Raw genomic sequence first — 17,092 nt, 5'->3', positions numbered from 1 at the left:
AAAATACACACAAAACTAACATCAATTTTAATACTGTTTAATTTGAATCAATACCAAGGCTGTGTATTGCAATACCCACCAGCCATGACAGTGTGGGTGGGATAGTGTGTTATCATCCCTTAGAACTGATTACTGTGGCAGGAAAGCCTCAAGGTTACACACAACCAAATGTTTTCCCCATAGACTTCTATAGTAACGTTATGATTTTTTTTTAAATAACTAAGCATTCAACAGCTATTACCTGTACGTGTGTGCACAGTTGGCCTTAGAGCAGCAATAAAAAAAATTAAAATGACTAGCTTAGCCAGCTCCTTTTCCGAGTACAGGAAGCTAAACACACCACCCCCAGTTTCGCACCAAATGTCACCTACTTGAAAATAGCTGTGGTCACATTCAGCATAAGTCATCATGTTGAAAAAGACAGTACTAAATATAGAAAAACATGGTCAGTTTTAATAACTGGATGGATGTACATTTGAAAGACATAAAAATCTAACAGAATATCCTCCAATCACAGCCTGCAGATATCTCTCGATCTGCACTGAAGGTGGTTCTGATTTGGTGTAGTAGAACCTGTACAAGGTCTGAAGTCCATTCATCTGGGCATTTCTCCAGATTGCCTGTCTAAATTATATTGAATACCCCAAACAAATTTCAATACCCAACTGTGAATGATATAACGCGTATGAGTAAATACTCAATGGCGTAAAACTTATCTGAGCAATGTTGGTATCAAAGTGCACTTCGTCCAAAGTCAAATGTACATGTGTAATGCGCAGATGGTGATAGACAAGGGTATCGTACTGATTATGTTCATCATAACAAGTCGTCATTGTGGTCAGATGTACGGCAACATCGATCAGCTATCAACATTCCTTTAACGATCCGTATTCCAACATAGTGGAATAAACATACATATCTGACCAGAGTAATAAAAACAAAATCTCTAATATAATGTGTATATTATAACTTAATTGTACATTTTACACTGTAGTGTTTTCCTGCTTTGGTTTGATTGGTTTGGTAGGGGTGGGATGTCAAGGTTGCTAAGACAACCTTTATGATCTTGTTTTCTAATCCAAGTTCACCCTGGTTTTGTTTGTAGGTTTGTCAGCACCATACCCGGGCTCGTGGGTTTCACGAAAGTGGTAAACGTCTGAGAAACGTCCATGGACCCCTGCTTCAAATAGACTTGCTGCAGTCGCGATGATCACTTTGTGTGAATTGCCCTACGTTTTCCGTTTCATTGACCAGATAGGTTTTATACATTTCTTAGCGGGTGGTGTAAGGACAATAAAATGAATATAAACGCAGATAAGTCCAAGATTGTTCACTTCATGGGTGCTACTATTGCCAGGACTTCGGTTTCTTTCTACTGTGATGAACTTGTGTTAGAAGTCGCACATTCTTATAACTATCTGGGTGTGTTTTTAACAGAACATTTAGATTTTAACTCTATGGCCAAATGTGCAGCAAAATCAGGATGTAGAGCCCTTGGTCTTTTAATCTCAATGTACAAAAGCCTTGGCGGTATGCCATTTAAAGTATTTAGCAAACTTTACGACACAATGGTTTGGTCTTGTCTGGACTATGATTCCGCAATATGGGGCACGACAGAATATTGGACGATAAAAGCTGTTCACCACCGTGCTATCCGCTTCTTCCTTGGACTGGGGAAATACGCACCAAATGTTGCAATAAATGGGGAGGTTGGCTTGTTCCCACCTTGTGTCAGATCGTGGACCACAGTTTCAAGGCACTGGGCCAGACTTGTCAACACGCCAAACAGGAGAGTCACTAAGAAGATATTTTTATGGGCAAGTAAGTTCAAGAAAAACTGGAACTCCAGGGTGACGTCGTGTCTCGAGAGAATAGACCTTGGGCACTTAACATCTACTAGCTCACACATTGAGTCGAGGCCCCTGGCTGCAGCAGTAAGAGAAAGACTGATGTCAGAGTATAAAACAAAGTGGTGGGACAAGCTACAGTCAATACAAGGGGCGAGGGGGAAGAAATGAACTGAGAACCTACAGGCGTTTCAAACACCATAACGATACGGAAGATTACGTTAAGAAACCACTGAGTCGTTGCCACAGAAGTGCGCTTGCTAAATTTAGATGCGGGGTAGCCCCATTAAAGTTAGAAACTGGCCGCTATTCTAATATTCCAGCAGAAGAGCGATTTTGTTTTAACTGTAGAGACTGTGTGGAGGACGAGATACACGTCTTACTTTTATGCCCACTATATAATGATGTGAGAACAGATCTTCTTAAACGATGTACTTTTACTGATCCGTATTTCAAAGGCTATTCCTACTGTGAGCAATTTACACTACTTCTATCCAGCTCCGATCTCACCTTTTACGTGGCCAAAACCTCTATGATATTTTATTGAAGCACCGATCTATTTTAAATTCATGATGTATATATTGTATGTATATTCATTTTAGTATACAAGTTTGTTTTATGATCATATCGTCTCTCATAATTCGTTTTACGACTGGCCGTAAGTTTTACGCGTGTTTTGATTTTATATGTATATTGTACAATGTACCTTATGTGTGAGACGCAAAAAAATTATTGTCTGTCTGTCTGTCTGTCTGTCTGTCACAGATAGGGAAATTCAACGACAACTCACAGATATCTAAATTATTCCATCCGATTGAGCAGGGTATTCGTCAAAATACAAGATCACAACATATTTGTTTATTTGTGATTATAAAAGCAATACGAAGAGAGAGAAAACAGAAAAAAAGAGTATTCAAACATTGAACCGGCGGATTTCATAATCCGTGAAGTGGATTGGAAGGCGGATTGTCCTTTACTATCAGTTCACTACTGCGGATGTGCCGAGTTCACAAGAGATACTGACGAATACCAAGAGCATGAACTTCACGTGCACCGCGTCACGCTCCACCGCAGCCCAGAGAAATGTTTTCTCATTGGAAGCAGTACAGCTAGACTAACATCTAGTCTCTGAAATGAACATACATGTAGTTTACAGAAGAAAAAACAGTTGTTAAATAATAGTTAAAAATATAATAAAAAGGAGCCCAGAGTAATCTAGATTTGCCAAACATGATAGACTTGCATTGGCTGTATTGGATATATTAGTTTCAGGGTCTGTGTGACAGACTACTGTACAGTGAGTGAGTGAGTATGGTTTTACGCCGCTATTAGCAATATTCCAGCAATATCATGGCGGGGGACACCAGAAATGGGCTTCACTACTGTACAGCCTGAGAAGACTGGTGGGGAGCCGTATTTCTGATGTGGAGCGTTTTCAAAGCACGTTGTGTGATTTGTTTGTTTGTTTAATTGCTGGTTAACGTCGCACTCAGCAAAATTCCAGCTGCATGTGTATATGAACATGGCAGGATAGGTACACAATGACAATAGTAATGACTGAAAGTTAAATCGAGACTTCATCAAGACATATAGTGAATTGTCACCTTAGGTTTAGACATAACTGAAGATAAGCAGCTTGTAAAGGTATATGTTAAGTTTCAGTCATTACTATTGTGGCATTATGCCGTTTCAAGGTGACCTTTCTTAAGTTTGTTCACCAGTAACTGTAGCATTTTTGGGGAAATATGGAAAAGGGCAGGCATCAACACGAAGACAAATGTTACCAGCGTCTTGATTTCGTAATGGGAGACATGCTTATTAAAGTATATATACACAATACAACGTACGTATGTAGTCTATCTAGTTAGTCTTGTGACAAGTCTGTACATGTGTATATAACACATAGCACGGCCTAGTCTAGAGAAAATCGTCCAGCAGCACAGATTATATATAGAATCAATGAACATATACTCGATTATCCATTGTATGACATCTCCGGTCCATTGTCATACATGACGTGGACCTATTCACAGCATCGTTTCGGAAGTGACCTCCAACGCTCCCTTCTCTGACTTTGCACCGAGTTTATCTCGCTCGCGACATTAGTTTGATTGGAGGGCTATTTTTAGCGTCGAGCTTTTCGAATCCGTCTGAAAACGAAACTATGGTTTGCGAATGAATATATTATATCCACGTTGGGGGAGCCGTTGCCATATTGTGTGCAGATTAACAAGAACTGTAAGTAGCCACAAGATGTCTCACGCCCTCAAAGGTCTTCCAAGTTGTCTGTCACTTTACCGTAGGTACCTGGAGGATGGAGAAAGAAACGTCATGACAACATGCTTCACTGTGATCTTTGAGCTAAATATTACATTTGTAGTGAGTGAGTGGGTGAATATTGTTTACGCCGCTTTAAGCACTATCCCAGCAATATCACGGCGGGGGACACCAGAAATGGTCTTGACACATTGTACCAATGTGGGGAATCGAACCCGGGTGTTCGGTGTGACGAGCGAACGCTTTAACCACCAGGCTACCCCACCGCCCCTATTACATTTGTAACTCCCACAGTTTTGTATTTTCTTTTGCCTTTACAGTATTAAAGAAGTTGTTATCCATAAAAATTGAGTCTACTTTGTCCCACAATTCAACAGTTCCAAGTAATGGCTATAGCTTCGCGTTCGGTTCCAAATTCAATTGAGCACTGTTCAATCTACAGATAAGCTAGCTCCAAGTTGTAAACACAGTACGTTCCATTATTCTCGGTTTGAGTAAAGAGATATTGGCATATAGGTAAAACTGATATTATTTTATCCACATGAAAATGATTGAGCACAAATGATCAAAACTTTCCCATCTCCCATCGATTTACAGAAATGATTATTTACAATGAATACATAAAATGACAGACATGAAAGAAGAGACATAAAAACATATGTACATTGTCATTGCTCACTGAGACATTTTTGTGTGTTTACATATATGTATGTACTTTCCTGAATACTAGTATGGTTTCGTTGACATGATTAGGGTAAAGGTGCATTGATAACTTACATCAGGGCAATCCAACATAATTATTATATTTCGTAATTAACAATAGTGAGTGTATACGTGCGTTGGAATGTCATTCAAATTTCATCTTTGTTATCGAACAACCCGTGTACATTCATGTAAACCCATTTTACAAATACGTTGGTCTCTTTATCAAACAGGGGCGGTCAGGTAGCGTAGTCATTAAAGCGTTCCCTCGTCAGGCCGAAGACCCGGGTTCGATTCCTGACATGGGTACAATGTGTGAAGCCGATTTGTGGTGTCCCCCGCCGTGATATTGCTGGAATATTGCTAAAAGCGGCGTAGAACCATACTGACTCACTATATCAAACCAAGCATCACAAGATTGCAATCTAGAACAGATAACTGCTTAAACGTGTAGAGAGTGCAGCCAAAACAAAAACACCGAGTTAATTATTTGGGCTTATTGTTGTGGCCCTGAACAAAAATGTTGATCTTTTTCATTACGTGACATGACGTTGAGCAAGGTGGCTGAGTTGATTGATTAGAGCAAGAGTGAAAAGGATCAATCTCTACTGTAGGTTCACTTCAAGATTTAAAAATGCATTCGTTAATGTAATATAGATTCATTATCTCAGGCGATATTCATCATCGCACCAACATAGTCTCTTCATCACAATAACTACTAATACTGAGTCACTAACAGGGTCAGCTACACCTGCCATGTCATCTTTCATTGTCAAGCACGAAACAATAACTCACCTTCCATCACCTTTCCCATCTTGTAGTTGGGTCGAGCTGCTGGAAGGCGGCAGTGTCTCGTGTTGGATTCCTATTAGTATCATAATTGGTCTGTTTGCTATAAGAGCATTTTACTAACTTGTCCATACAACATTTCCTCACTACATCTAATTCATGTTTATGCGCCAACACGAAATACCGCATGAGACGATCTTTATTCACTTCATTGTAATCTTCATTTGTTATTTCTATCAGGGGTGTGTTGAAATCATTCATGCTAGGTACCACTCCAATTATCAATGTTTTACACGTTTCCAGCAGAAACAGCAGTTTGTACTTCGCAGCCAGTGGGAGTAGGTACTCGACGTTGTCTTTATCAACAACGCTCCTAAAGTTGGGATAGATGGAGGTCAGCATGTCCACAATGTGGTCAACACGTCCGTCCAACTTGGCCACGGCTTTGTTGGTTTCGCTAGGAGGAGACTGGGGGTCCGGGCGTGGCTGGAACTCACTCACCAGTGTCGGGGACATCAGAGTGATTACAATCAGGTCCACGTGAAGCTCGTGGTCTTCCACCTGTATGACGGCGTCTGATTTCTTATTCCCCTCTGTTAAGAAGGTTTTCGCCTCTTTTAAACGTGACTCGGACATTTTGGTGACAGAAGTGTCGAAAACAAGTTCCAAATTCCTATGGCTAACTTTCGGAGATGGTGTGTCAATTTACTGCTGGTCTTGAAGCCTTTGTATTCTGGAAATAAGAATATGCCACAATGAACCATACACAAGAAGTTCCGAGAAACGAGCCTTTTCCTGGAAACATACCATGTAAAGTAAACTCACTCGCCAGTGTCGGGGATATCAGAGAGATTACAATCTGGTCCACGTGAGGCTCGTGGTCTTCCACCTGGATGACGGCGTCTGATTACTTATTTCTCTTTGAAAAGAAGGTTTTCACCTCTTTTAAACTATCCTCGGTCCTTTTGTTCCTTAACATGTCTTAAACAAGGACAGGTTCTTATAAATAACTGTCGCCGATGGCTTTACTTTGCTGATGATCTTGCAGCCACTGATCTGGGAATAAGAATATTTCACAGTGACAAGTCACCATTCACGAGATGTTCCGAGAATCGCGCCTATTTTTAGAAATATACCACGTAAAGTCGATTGGAGCTATTCTATCGACTCTCTGCTGCACAAAGGGTTTGTGCACGGAGCCATTGACGATAAGAACCTTGTCTATGAAAAGTGGCTAGCTCATGTCATAACGCGTTTATTGTCCTCCGTGAACCGAGACAGATCAATATATTCTGGGTAGTCCTAGCTTAAGAAACATTCTCTTACCTCACATGTAAAATACTTGAATTTGTTTGTCAATGACGTCATCTACCCCCAACAGCTGTGTTCAGTTGTGAAGTGTATACTAGTATCCCTTTGTCATGGCAAGAAACATTCTCGTAATGTATAATAACGTTGACTTTATATGCGTTGTCGGGAGCTCATTGGGCAATGTGGTGGCGACAATGTCAATGTGACCGTGTACCTGAGCCGACAGGCTTAGTAGAAAGGTTCTGCTCTGAATGCAGACTAAAATAGCTAATGCGAAGTGTTGTGTCATTGAAGTCATACAATATGAAAATAAGAAAATTTGTATTTGGTTGAATCAAAATTCGGATTTACGTCAGATGCCGACTGTCTCAACCGCAGGTGCATAGCTTCTCTTCAACTGACCACAGGAACCTTTTGACGAGTCTGATGTCTGGAAATAAAATCTATGGCAATGTTAATATCACTCTTGCGCCGGACATGCTTCGCCAGACATTAGGCACAACTGGCGACAGCGAGACGTACCGCCGAGGCGAGAAGCGCCCGCTTTAATTTCCGTAGTGGGGAGAATCTAATATTTTCACTCGTGAAAATATTAGACTCTCCCCACTTCACTCGATGAGATAAAAGTGTTATTTGAGAAAACACATTAAATATCCTCTATATATTGATATTTTATTATATTTGTCTTGGATTTTCAAATGAATTCCATTCATCTGAAAGGTTATTTAGTAACAGCTATGGTTAGTGAAGATCCGGGGTACAATAGGTATTCAGCAACCCATGCTTGCCGTAAAAAGGAGACTATGCTTGTCGTAAGAGGCGACTAACGGTGTCAGGAGGTCAGGCTCGCTGACTTGGTTGATGCATGTATTCGATCCCAATTGCGTACATCGATGCTCTTATATCAATCACTGGATATCTGGTCCAGACGTGATTATTTACAGACCGCCGTCATATAGCTGGAATATTGCTGAGTGCGGCGTTAAACAACAAACCAACCAAACAACCAACAACATTCTGGAACGAGAATCAAACTTGTATATCACCTAACCCTAATTCTTAGCTTCTCATTGGCTGATTTCAAAACTAAGATATTTCCTCTGCACCTATCTAACCACGTCAGTCACAGCACAGTACATGTGGCAACAACAGGTAACGTGGCAGCAGAATTAAACAGGTCAGTTAAAGTATTTGCCTTTAACCCCCGCCTCCGCCAGCACTTTGGTTGGTTTGTGCGTCAGCACCGACGAATGCCCAAGACTATACCTCCCTCAGACCCCCCTCAGACCCCCATGCCCCATCCACCCCACTATTTGTTGCCAACCTATACGACAGACCCTGCCCCGTAACAGCCGCAACTGCACTCCCCAGGCCCTGCTTTGAGTACTGACATCTTTTTTCCCATTTTAAAAAAATACACACAAAACTAACATCAATTTTAATACTGTTTAATTTGAATCAATACCAAGGCTGTGTATTGCAATACCCACCAGCCATGACAGATTAACTTTATTCATACGAAAAAGGAGTGTGGGTGGGATAGTGTGTTATCATCCCTTAGAACTGATTACTGTGGCAGGAAAGCCTCAAGGTTACACACAACCAAATGTTTTCCCCATAGACTTCTATAGTAACGTTATGATTTTTTTTAAAATAACTAAGCATTCAACAGCTATTACCTGTACGTGTGTGCACAGTTTGGCCTTAGAGCAGCAATAAAAAAAAATAATAATGACTAGCTTAGCCAGCTCCTTTTCCGAGTACAGGAAGCTAAACACACCACCCCCAGTTTCGCACCAAATGTCACCTACTTGAAAATAGCTGTGGTCACATTCAGCATAAGTCATCATGTTGAAAAAGACAGTACTAAATATAGAAAAACATGGTCAGTTTTAATAACTGGATGGATGTACATTTGAAAGACATAAAAATCTAACAGAATATCCTCCAATCACAGCCTGCAGATATCTCTCGATCTGCACTGAAGGTGGTTCTGATTTGGTGTAGTAGAACCTGTACAAGGTCTGAAGTCCATTCATCTGGGCATTTCTCCAGATTGCCTGTCTAAATTATATTGGATACCCAAAAAAACTTTCAATACCCAACTGTGAATGATATAACGCGTATGAGTAAATACTCAATGGCGTAAAACTTATCTGAGCAGTGTTGGTATCAAAGTGCACATCGTCCAAAGTCAAATGTACATGTGTAATGCGCAGATGGTGATAGACAAGGGTATCGTACTGATTATGTTCATCATAACAAGTCTTCATTGTGGTCAGATGTACGGCAACATCGATCAGCTATCAACATTCCTTTAACGATCCGTATTCCAACATAGTGGAATAAACATACATATCTGACCAGAGTAATAAAAACAAAATCTCTAATATAATGTGTATATTATAACTTAATTGTACATTTTACACTGTAGTGTTTTCCTGCTTTGGTTTGATTGGCTTGGTGGGGGTGGGATGTCAAGGTCTCTTGTTTTCTAATCCAAGTTCACCCTGGTTTTGTTTGTAGGTTTGTCAGCACCATACCCGGGCTCGTGGGTTTCACGAAAGTGGTAAACGTCTGAGAAACGTCCATGGACCCCTGCTTCAAATAGACTTGCTGCAGTCGCGATGATCACTTTGTGTGAATTGCCCTACGTTTTCCGTTTCAATGGCGAGATAGGTTTTATACATTTCTTAGCGGGTGGTGTAAGGGTAATAAAATGAATATAAACGCAGATAAGTCCAAGATTGTTCACTTCATGGGTGCTAGTATTGCCAGGACTTCGGGTTTTTTCTACTGTGATGAACTTGTGTTAGAAGTCGCAGATTCTTATAACTATCTGAGTGTGTTTTTAACAGAACATTAAGATTTTAACTCTATGGCCAAATGTGCAGCAAAATCAGGATGTAGAGCCCTTGGTCTTTTAATCTTAAAGTACAAAAGCCTTGGCGGTATGCCATTTAAAGTATTTAGCAAACTTTACGACACAATGCTTTGGTCTCGTCTGGACTATGGTTCCGCAATATTGGGCACGACAGAATATTCGACGATAAAAGCTGTTCACCACCGTGCTATCCGCTTCTTTCTTGGACTGGGGAAATACGCACCAAATGTTGCAATAAATGGGGAGGTTGGCTGGATCCCACCTTGTGTCAGATCGTGGGCCACAGTTTCAAGGCACTGGGCCAGACTTGTCAACACGCCAAACAGGAGAGTCACTAAGAAGATATTTTTATGGGCCAGCAAGTTCAAGAAAAACTGGAACTCCAGTGTCTCGAGAAAATAGACCTTGGGCACTTAACATCTACTAGCTCACACAATGAGCCGAGGCCCCTTGCTGCAGCAGTAAGAGAAAGACTGATGTCAGAGTATAAAACAAAGTGGTGGGACAAGCTACAGTCAATACAAGGGGCGAGGGGAAGAAATAAACTGAGAACCTACAGGCGTTTCAAACACCATTACGATACGGAGGATTACGTTAAGAAACCACTGAGTCGTTGCCACAGAAGTGCGCTTGCTAAATTTAGATGCGGGGTAGCCCCATTAAAATTAGAAAACTGGCCGCTACTAGTTTTACGCGTGTTTTGATTTTATATGTATATTGTACAATGTACCTTATGGGTGAGACGCAAATAAAGTATTGTCTGTCTGTCTGTCACAGATAGGGAAATACAACGACAACTCACAGATATCTAAATTATTCCATCCGATTGCGTAGGGTATTCGTCAAAATACAAGATCACAAGATATTTGTTTATTTGTGATTATAAAAACAATACGAAGAGAGAGAAAACAGAAAAAAAGAGTATTGAACCGGCGGATTTCATAATCCGTGAAGTGGATTGGAAGGCGGATTGTCCTTTACTATCAGTTCACTACTGCGCATGTGTCGAGTTCACATGAGATACTGACGAATAGCAAGAGCATAAACTCCACGTGCACCGCGTCACGCTCCACCGCAGCCCAGAGAAATGTTTTCTCATTGGAAGCTATACAGCTAGACTAACATCTAGTCTCTGAAATGAACATAGTTTACAGAAGAAAAAAACAGTTGTTAAATAATATTTAAAAATAAAATAAAAAGGAGCCCAGAGTAATCTAGATTTGCCAAACATGATAGACTTGCATTGGCTGTATTGGATATATTAGTTTCAGGGTCTGTATGACAGACTACTGTACAGTGAGTGAGTGAGTATGGTTTTACGCCGCTTTTAGCAATATTCCAGCAATATCACGGCGGGGGACACCAGAAATGGGCTTAACTACTGTACAGCCTGAAAAGACTGATGGGAAGCCGTATTTCTGATGTGGAGCGTTTTCAAAGCACGTGGTGTGATTTGTTTGTTTGTTTAATTGTTGGTTAACGCCGCAGTCAGTTAAGAAGTTAACATATATCAAGTCATTAATTGTATCATGGTCATTTATAACGATTCATGGGTGGATTAAAAAATAAGGCAACAGCTGGAACAGCTTCTCGTGGTAATTACGACCCGCTTCTGAACAAGGTATTAAAGATACTGGAACTAACAACCCATTGGAAACGACTAGAGACATTTCTCCTGGCATTGTACCTAAACGATGGATCTTTATGTTGATTAGAATGCTTCAAACTAAACACACAAGGCTTACTTTGATGACAAAAGAGTCAATGCATCCAAATCAATTTAAAGTGTTTTGCTCTGTAAAACACCTTACATAAACAGTAGATCAGCGAGTACAGTAATTTTCACTGTGCTCCGAATCATTGGAGGAGACTGTACAACAGCTCATTTTGAGTACAGTTCTTATTTTGTTTTATGTCCCTTCCTATTTAAAAAAAAGGGTTATTTTTGAACGTGACTCGGGAAGTACGTGACCATCTAAAAAACCTAATTAAGTGTTTGATAAAATTATATTTTAGATGCCTATTTCACCAAAATAGGCATTTGTCATGCTACTCTCTGCATAAAACGAGACTTCATCAAAACATATAGTAAATTGTCACCTTAAGTTTAGACATAACCACGGACTTGTCATATAGGCCTGTGATATAACTGAAGATAAGCAGCTTGTAAAGGTATATATGTTAAGTTTCAGTCATTACTATTATGGCATTATGCCGTTTCAAGGTGACCTTTCTTAAGTTTGTTAGTAACGAGTAACTGTAGCAGTATAGGGGAAATATGGAAGAGGGCAAGCATCAACACAAAGACACAAATATTACCAGCGTCTTGATTTCGTAATGGGAGTCATTAAAGTATATATACACAATCCTCTCGAAAATGTACGTATGCAGTCTATCTAGGCACATTCTTGTGACAAGTCTGTGCATGTGTATATAACACGTAGCACGTCCTAGCCTAGAGAGGGCGGCGATGACAAGAATTGAAAATCATCCCGCAGCACAGATTATATATAGAATCAATGAACATATACTCGATTATCCAGTGTATGACATCTCCGGTCCATTGTCATACATAACGTGGACCTATTCGCGATCACAGTATCGTTTCGGAAGTGACGTCACCACCTCCAACGTTCCCTTCTCTGACTTTGCACCGAGTTTATCTCGCTCGCGACATTAATTTTATTGGAGGGCTGTTTTTAGCGTCGAGCTTTTCGAATCCGTCTGAAAACGAAACTATGGTAGCGAATGAATATATTATATCTACGTTGGGGGAGCCGTTGCCATATTGTGTGCAGATTAACAAGAACTGTAAGTAGCCACAAGATGTCTCACGTCCTCAAAGGTCTTCCAATTTGTCAGTCACTTTACCGTAGCTACCTGGAGGATGGAGAAAGAAACGTCATGACAACATGCTTCGTTGTGATCTTTGAGCTAAATATTACATTTGTAGTGAGTGAGTGGGTGAATATTGTTTACGCCGCTTTAAGCACTATCCCGGCAATATCACGGCGGGGGAAACCAGAAATGGTCTTGACACATTGTACCAATGTGGGGAATCGAACCCGGGTGTTTGGCGTGACGAGCGAACGCTTTAACCACCAGGCTACCCCACCGCCCCTATTACATTTGTAACTCCCACAGTTTTGTATTTTCTTTTGCCTTTACAGTATTAAAGAAGTTGTTATCCATAAAAATTGAGTCTACTTTGTCCCACAGTTCAACACAGACTGTCGATATTGTTGTCGATGGTGTTTCCAAGTAATGGCTATAGCTTCGCGTTCGGTTCCAAATTCAATTGAGCACTGTTCGATCTACAGATAAGCTAGCTCCAAGTTGTAAACACAGTACGTTCCATTATTCTCGGATTAAGTAAAGAGATATTGGCTTTTAGGTAAAACTGATATTATTTTATCCACATGAAAATGATTGAGCACAAATGATCAAAACTTTCCCATCTCCCATCGATTAACAGAAATGATTATTTACAATGAATACATAAAATGACAGAAATGAAAGAAGAGACATAGAAACATATGTACATTGTCATTGCTCACTGAGACATTTTTTTCTGTATATATATTATGTACTTTCCTGAATACTTGTACGTTTTCGTTGACATGATTAGGGTAAAGGTGCATTGATAACTAGCATCCAGGCAATCCAACATTATTATTATATTTCGTAATTAACAATAGTGAGTGTATACGTGCGTTGGAATGTCATTCAAATTTCATCTTTGTTATCGAACAACCCGTGTACATTCATGTGAACTCTTTATCAAACCGGGGCGGTCAGGTAGCCTAGTGGTTAAAGCGTTCGCTCGTCAGGCCGAAGACCCGGGTTCTATTCCTGACATGGGTACAATGTGTGAAGCCCATTTCTGGTGTCCCCCGCCGTGATATTGCTGGAATATTGCTAAAAGCGGCGTAGAACCATACTGACTCACTATATCAAACCAAGCATCACAAGCTTGCAATCTAGAACAGATAACTGCTTAAACGTGAAGAGAGTGCAGCCAAAACAAAAACACCGAGTTAATTTCTAGTATTTGGGCTTATTGTTGTGGCCCGGAACAAAAATGTTGATCTTTTTCATCACGTGACATGACGTTGAGCAAGGTGGCTGAGTTGATTGATTAGAGCAAGAGTGAAAAGGATCAATCTCTACTGTTGGCTCACTTCAAGATTAAAAACTGCACTCGTTAATGTAATACTAGTATACATTCATTATCTGAGGCGTTTCCGGGTCAAAAGATGGTATATATACATTACAGAATACAGTTGACCCTCCAGTTAGCCCCAAACATGCATAAGTAATACATGTAGTATATTCATCATCGCACCAACATAGTCTCTTCATCACAGTAACTACTAATACTGAGTCACTAACAGGGTCAGCTACACCTGCCCAGTCAACTTTCATTGTCAAGCACGAAACAATAACTCACCTTCCAGGTAAAATAATCGATTTCTCAGTATTTCCCATCTTGTAGTTGGGTCGAGCTGCTGGAAGGCGGCAGTGCGTCGTGTTGGATTCCTTCTAGTCTGATGATTGGTCTGTATGCTATAAGAGCATTTTACTAACTTGTCCATACAACATTTCCTCACTACATCTAATTCATGTTTATGCGCCAACACGAAATACCGCATGAGACGATCTTTATTCTCGTGTTTGTATTCTTCATTTGTTATTTCTATCTGGCATGTGTGGTAAGAGTCATTCATGCCAGGTGCCGCTCCAATTATCAATGTTTCACACGTATCCATCAGAAACAGCAGCTTGTACTTCGCAGCCAGTGGGAGTAGGTACTCGACGTTGTCTTTATCAACAACGTTGACGCTCCTGAAGTTGGGGTAGATGGAGGTCAGCATGTCCACAATGTGGTCAACACGTCCGTCCAACTTGGCCACGGCTTTGTTGGTTTCGCTAGGGGGAGACAGGGGGTCCGGGCGTGGCTGGAACTCACTCGCCAATGTCGGGGACATCAGAGAGATTATATTCAGGTCCACGTGAAGCTCGTGGTCTTTCACCTGTATGACGGCGTCTGATTTCTTATTCCCCTCTGTGAAGAATGTTTTCGCCTCTTTTAAACGTGACTCAGACATTTTGGTGACAGAAGTGTCGAAAACAAGTTCCAAATTCCTATGGCTAACTTTCGGAGATGGTGTGTCAATTTACTGCTGGTCTAGAAGCCTTTGTATTCTGGAAATAAGAATATGCCACAATGAACCATACACAAGAAGTTCCGAGAAACGGGCCTTTTCCTGGAACGTACCACGTAAAGTAAACTCACTCGCCAGTGTTGGGGACATCAGAGAGATGACAATCAGGTCCACGTGAAGCTCGTGGTCTTCCACCTGTATGACGGTGTCTGATTACTTATTACTCTTTGAAAAGAAGGTTTTCACCTTTTAAACTATCCTCGGTCCTTTTGTTCCTTAACATGTCTTAAACAAGGACAGGTTCTTATAAATAACTGTCGCCGATGGCTTTACTTTGCTGTTGATCTTGCAGCCACTGATCTGGGAATAAGAATATTTTACAGCCACAAGTCACCATCCACGAGATGTTCCGAGAAACGCGCCTATTTTTAGAAATATACCACGTAAAGTCGATTGGAGCTATTCTACCGACTCTCTGCTGCACAAAGGGTTTGTGCACGGAGCCACGAACCTTGTCTATGAAAAGTGGCTAGCTCATGTCATAACGCGTTTATTGTCCTCCGTGAACCGAGACAGATAAATATATTCTGGGTAGTCCTAGCTTAAGAAACATTATCTTACCTCACATGTAAAATACTTGAATTTGTTTGTCAATGACGTCTTGGTAAAATTCATCTACCCCCAACAGCCGTGTTCAGTTGTGATGTGTATACTAGTATCCCTTTGTCATGGCAAGAAACGCGTAATGTATAATAATATTGACTTTATATGCGTTGTCGGGAGCACACCTGGCAATGTGGTGGCGACAATGTCAATGTGACCGTGTACCTGAGCCGACAGGCTTCGTAGAAAGGATCTGCTCTGAATGCAGACTAAAATAGCTCATGCGAAGTGTTGTGTCATTGAAGTCATACAATATGAAAATAGGAAAATTTGTATTTGGTTGAATCAAAATTCGGATTATCGAACGAAAGTAATTCATAGGTTCAAAAACCTAATTATTAGTAGATACATGTATATTGATATTTTGTTATATTTGTCTTGGATTTTCAAATGAATTCCATTCATCTGAAAGGTTATTTAGTAAAAGCTATGGTTAGTATGATGGACCCGTGAAGATCCGGGGTACAATAGGTCTTCAGCAAACCATGCTTGCCGTAAAAAGGCGACTATGCTTGTCGTAAGAGGCGACTAACGGGATCAGGAGGTCAGGCTCGCTGACTTGGTTGATGAATGTCATCGAGCCCAATTGCGTACATCGATGCTCATGATATCAATCAATACTGGTACATAGGTCTTCAACGAGTACTCGGGGCCGGGTCGGTTTTACTGGGACTCGAGTCCGTTATCAAGGACTCGAGTACTCGATAAGGGGAGATCACTCTGTTTCAATTGTCAGTTGTTCATCAATATATTGATTAAAGCTTCAAAAAATATTGTTTGAATAATGTATTCTTTGTAGAAAGTAGATGTACATTAGAACAATTGAGAATGTCACATAAAATAGACGTAATTATTGTTTTTCCTTCCCGACTTTAAGAAATTGAATGTATGAAGGCGATTATTGCTTCTTTGCTCCCACTCAAATGCCAAGTGTATTCCCTTACACAGATGAACAACTGATTAGCTGATATATATGTGCTATTTCAGTGCTTACAGATCAAGCGACAGGTCGACAGTTTGGTACAGTTTGAAAACGTGACCAATTCATGAATGAAGGAACGTATAGTACTTCATTTCCATATTTAGCGGCCTTAGTCTTGCAGCCCAGTAGCTGTGTGTACGTGCATGTCACGTGATGCACATTATCGATTTTCTTCCTGCGAATTATTGTTCGTGCTTGTTGGCAGGTGACGAATGAAACGCTGATCATCAGAAAAATGTTCAATATGTATTGTAGTATTTGTAGACGTGACGTAATGTTTTTGAAGGTCGTGATTAAGATTAGTGCAGTTAAAAGCAAACATTAACACTGAACACTTCCATACACTTTGACAGATAAACAAGTTCCTTGGACGCTCTCTATTTACATTTCAGTGCAGTGCAATTATACTTATAACATGTTTTAATACTTTTAGATGGCAATTTTGATGTAATGAACCAATATTCTTAAAGGA

At 40.5% G+C, this 17,092-nt stretch overlaps 1 protein-coding gene across 3 annotated transcripts; it reads right to left on the bottom strand.

The window, feature by feature from the left end:
- Positions 1–1,728: 1,728 nt before the first annotated feature.
- LOC124128501 lies at positions 1,729–15,808 on the bottom strand. 3 transcript variants are annotated; one of them, XM_048397713.1, is made up of 3 exons: positions 15,764–15,808; positions 14,261–15,015; positions 1,729–4,154 (listed from the first exon to the last, which is right to left on the bottom strand). In XM_048397713.1, the coding sequence occupies exons 2-3, from the start codon at positions 14,916–14,918 to the stop codon at positions 4,114–4,116; spliced, it is 699 nt and encodes a 232-aa protein (XP_048253670.1). In that variant the 5' UTR covers positions 14,919–15,015; positions 15,764–15,808; the 3' UTR covers positions 1,729–4,113. The 3 variants fall into 3 exon arrangements, with proteins under 3 accessions (XP_048253670.1, XP_048253669.1, XP_048253671.1); XM_048397712.1 differs by lacking the exon at positions 15,764–15,808 and adding an exon at positions 15,597–15,715; XM_048397714.1 differs by lacking the exons at positions 1,729–4,154; positions 15,764–15,808 and adding exons at positions 10,740–10,942; positions 15,597–15,715.
- Between the last annotated feature and the right edge of the window lie 1,284 nt (positions 15,809–17,092).

Source organism: Haliotis rufescens, unplaced genomic scaffold (assembly GCF_023055435.1).
Source record: "Haliotis rufescens isolate VD_foot unplaced genomic scaffold, xgHalRufe1.0.p SCAF_17, whole genome shotgun sequence".
Taxonomy (NCBI): domain Eukaryota; kingdom Metazoa; phylum Mollusca; class Gastropoda; order Lepetellida; family Haliotidae; genus Haliotis; species Haliotis rufescens.
The sequence above is the reverse complement of the archived record's forward strand: the minus strand, read 5'-3'. Positions and strand labels throughout refer to the sequence as shown.

What these genes read in the sequence shown, in the direction of transcription:
- LOC124128501 (XM_048397713.1), bottom strand. Translation starts at nt 14,918, where the DNA reads ATGTCTGAGTCACGTTTAAAAGAGGCGAAAACATTCTTCACAGAGGGG. An exon ending in TCGATTATTTTACCTGGAAG is followed by an intron (nt 4,155 to 14,260) that starts GTGAGTTATTGT and finishes TCCATCCTCCAG; the next exon opens with GTACCTACGGTAAAGTGACA.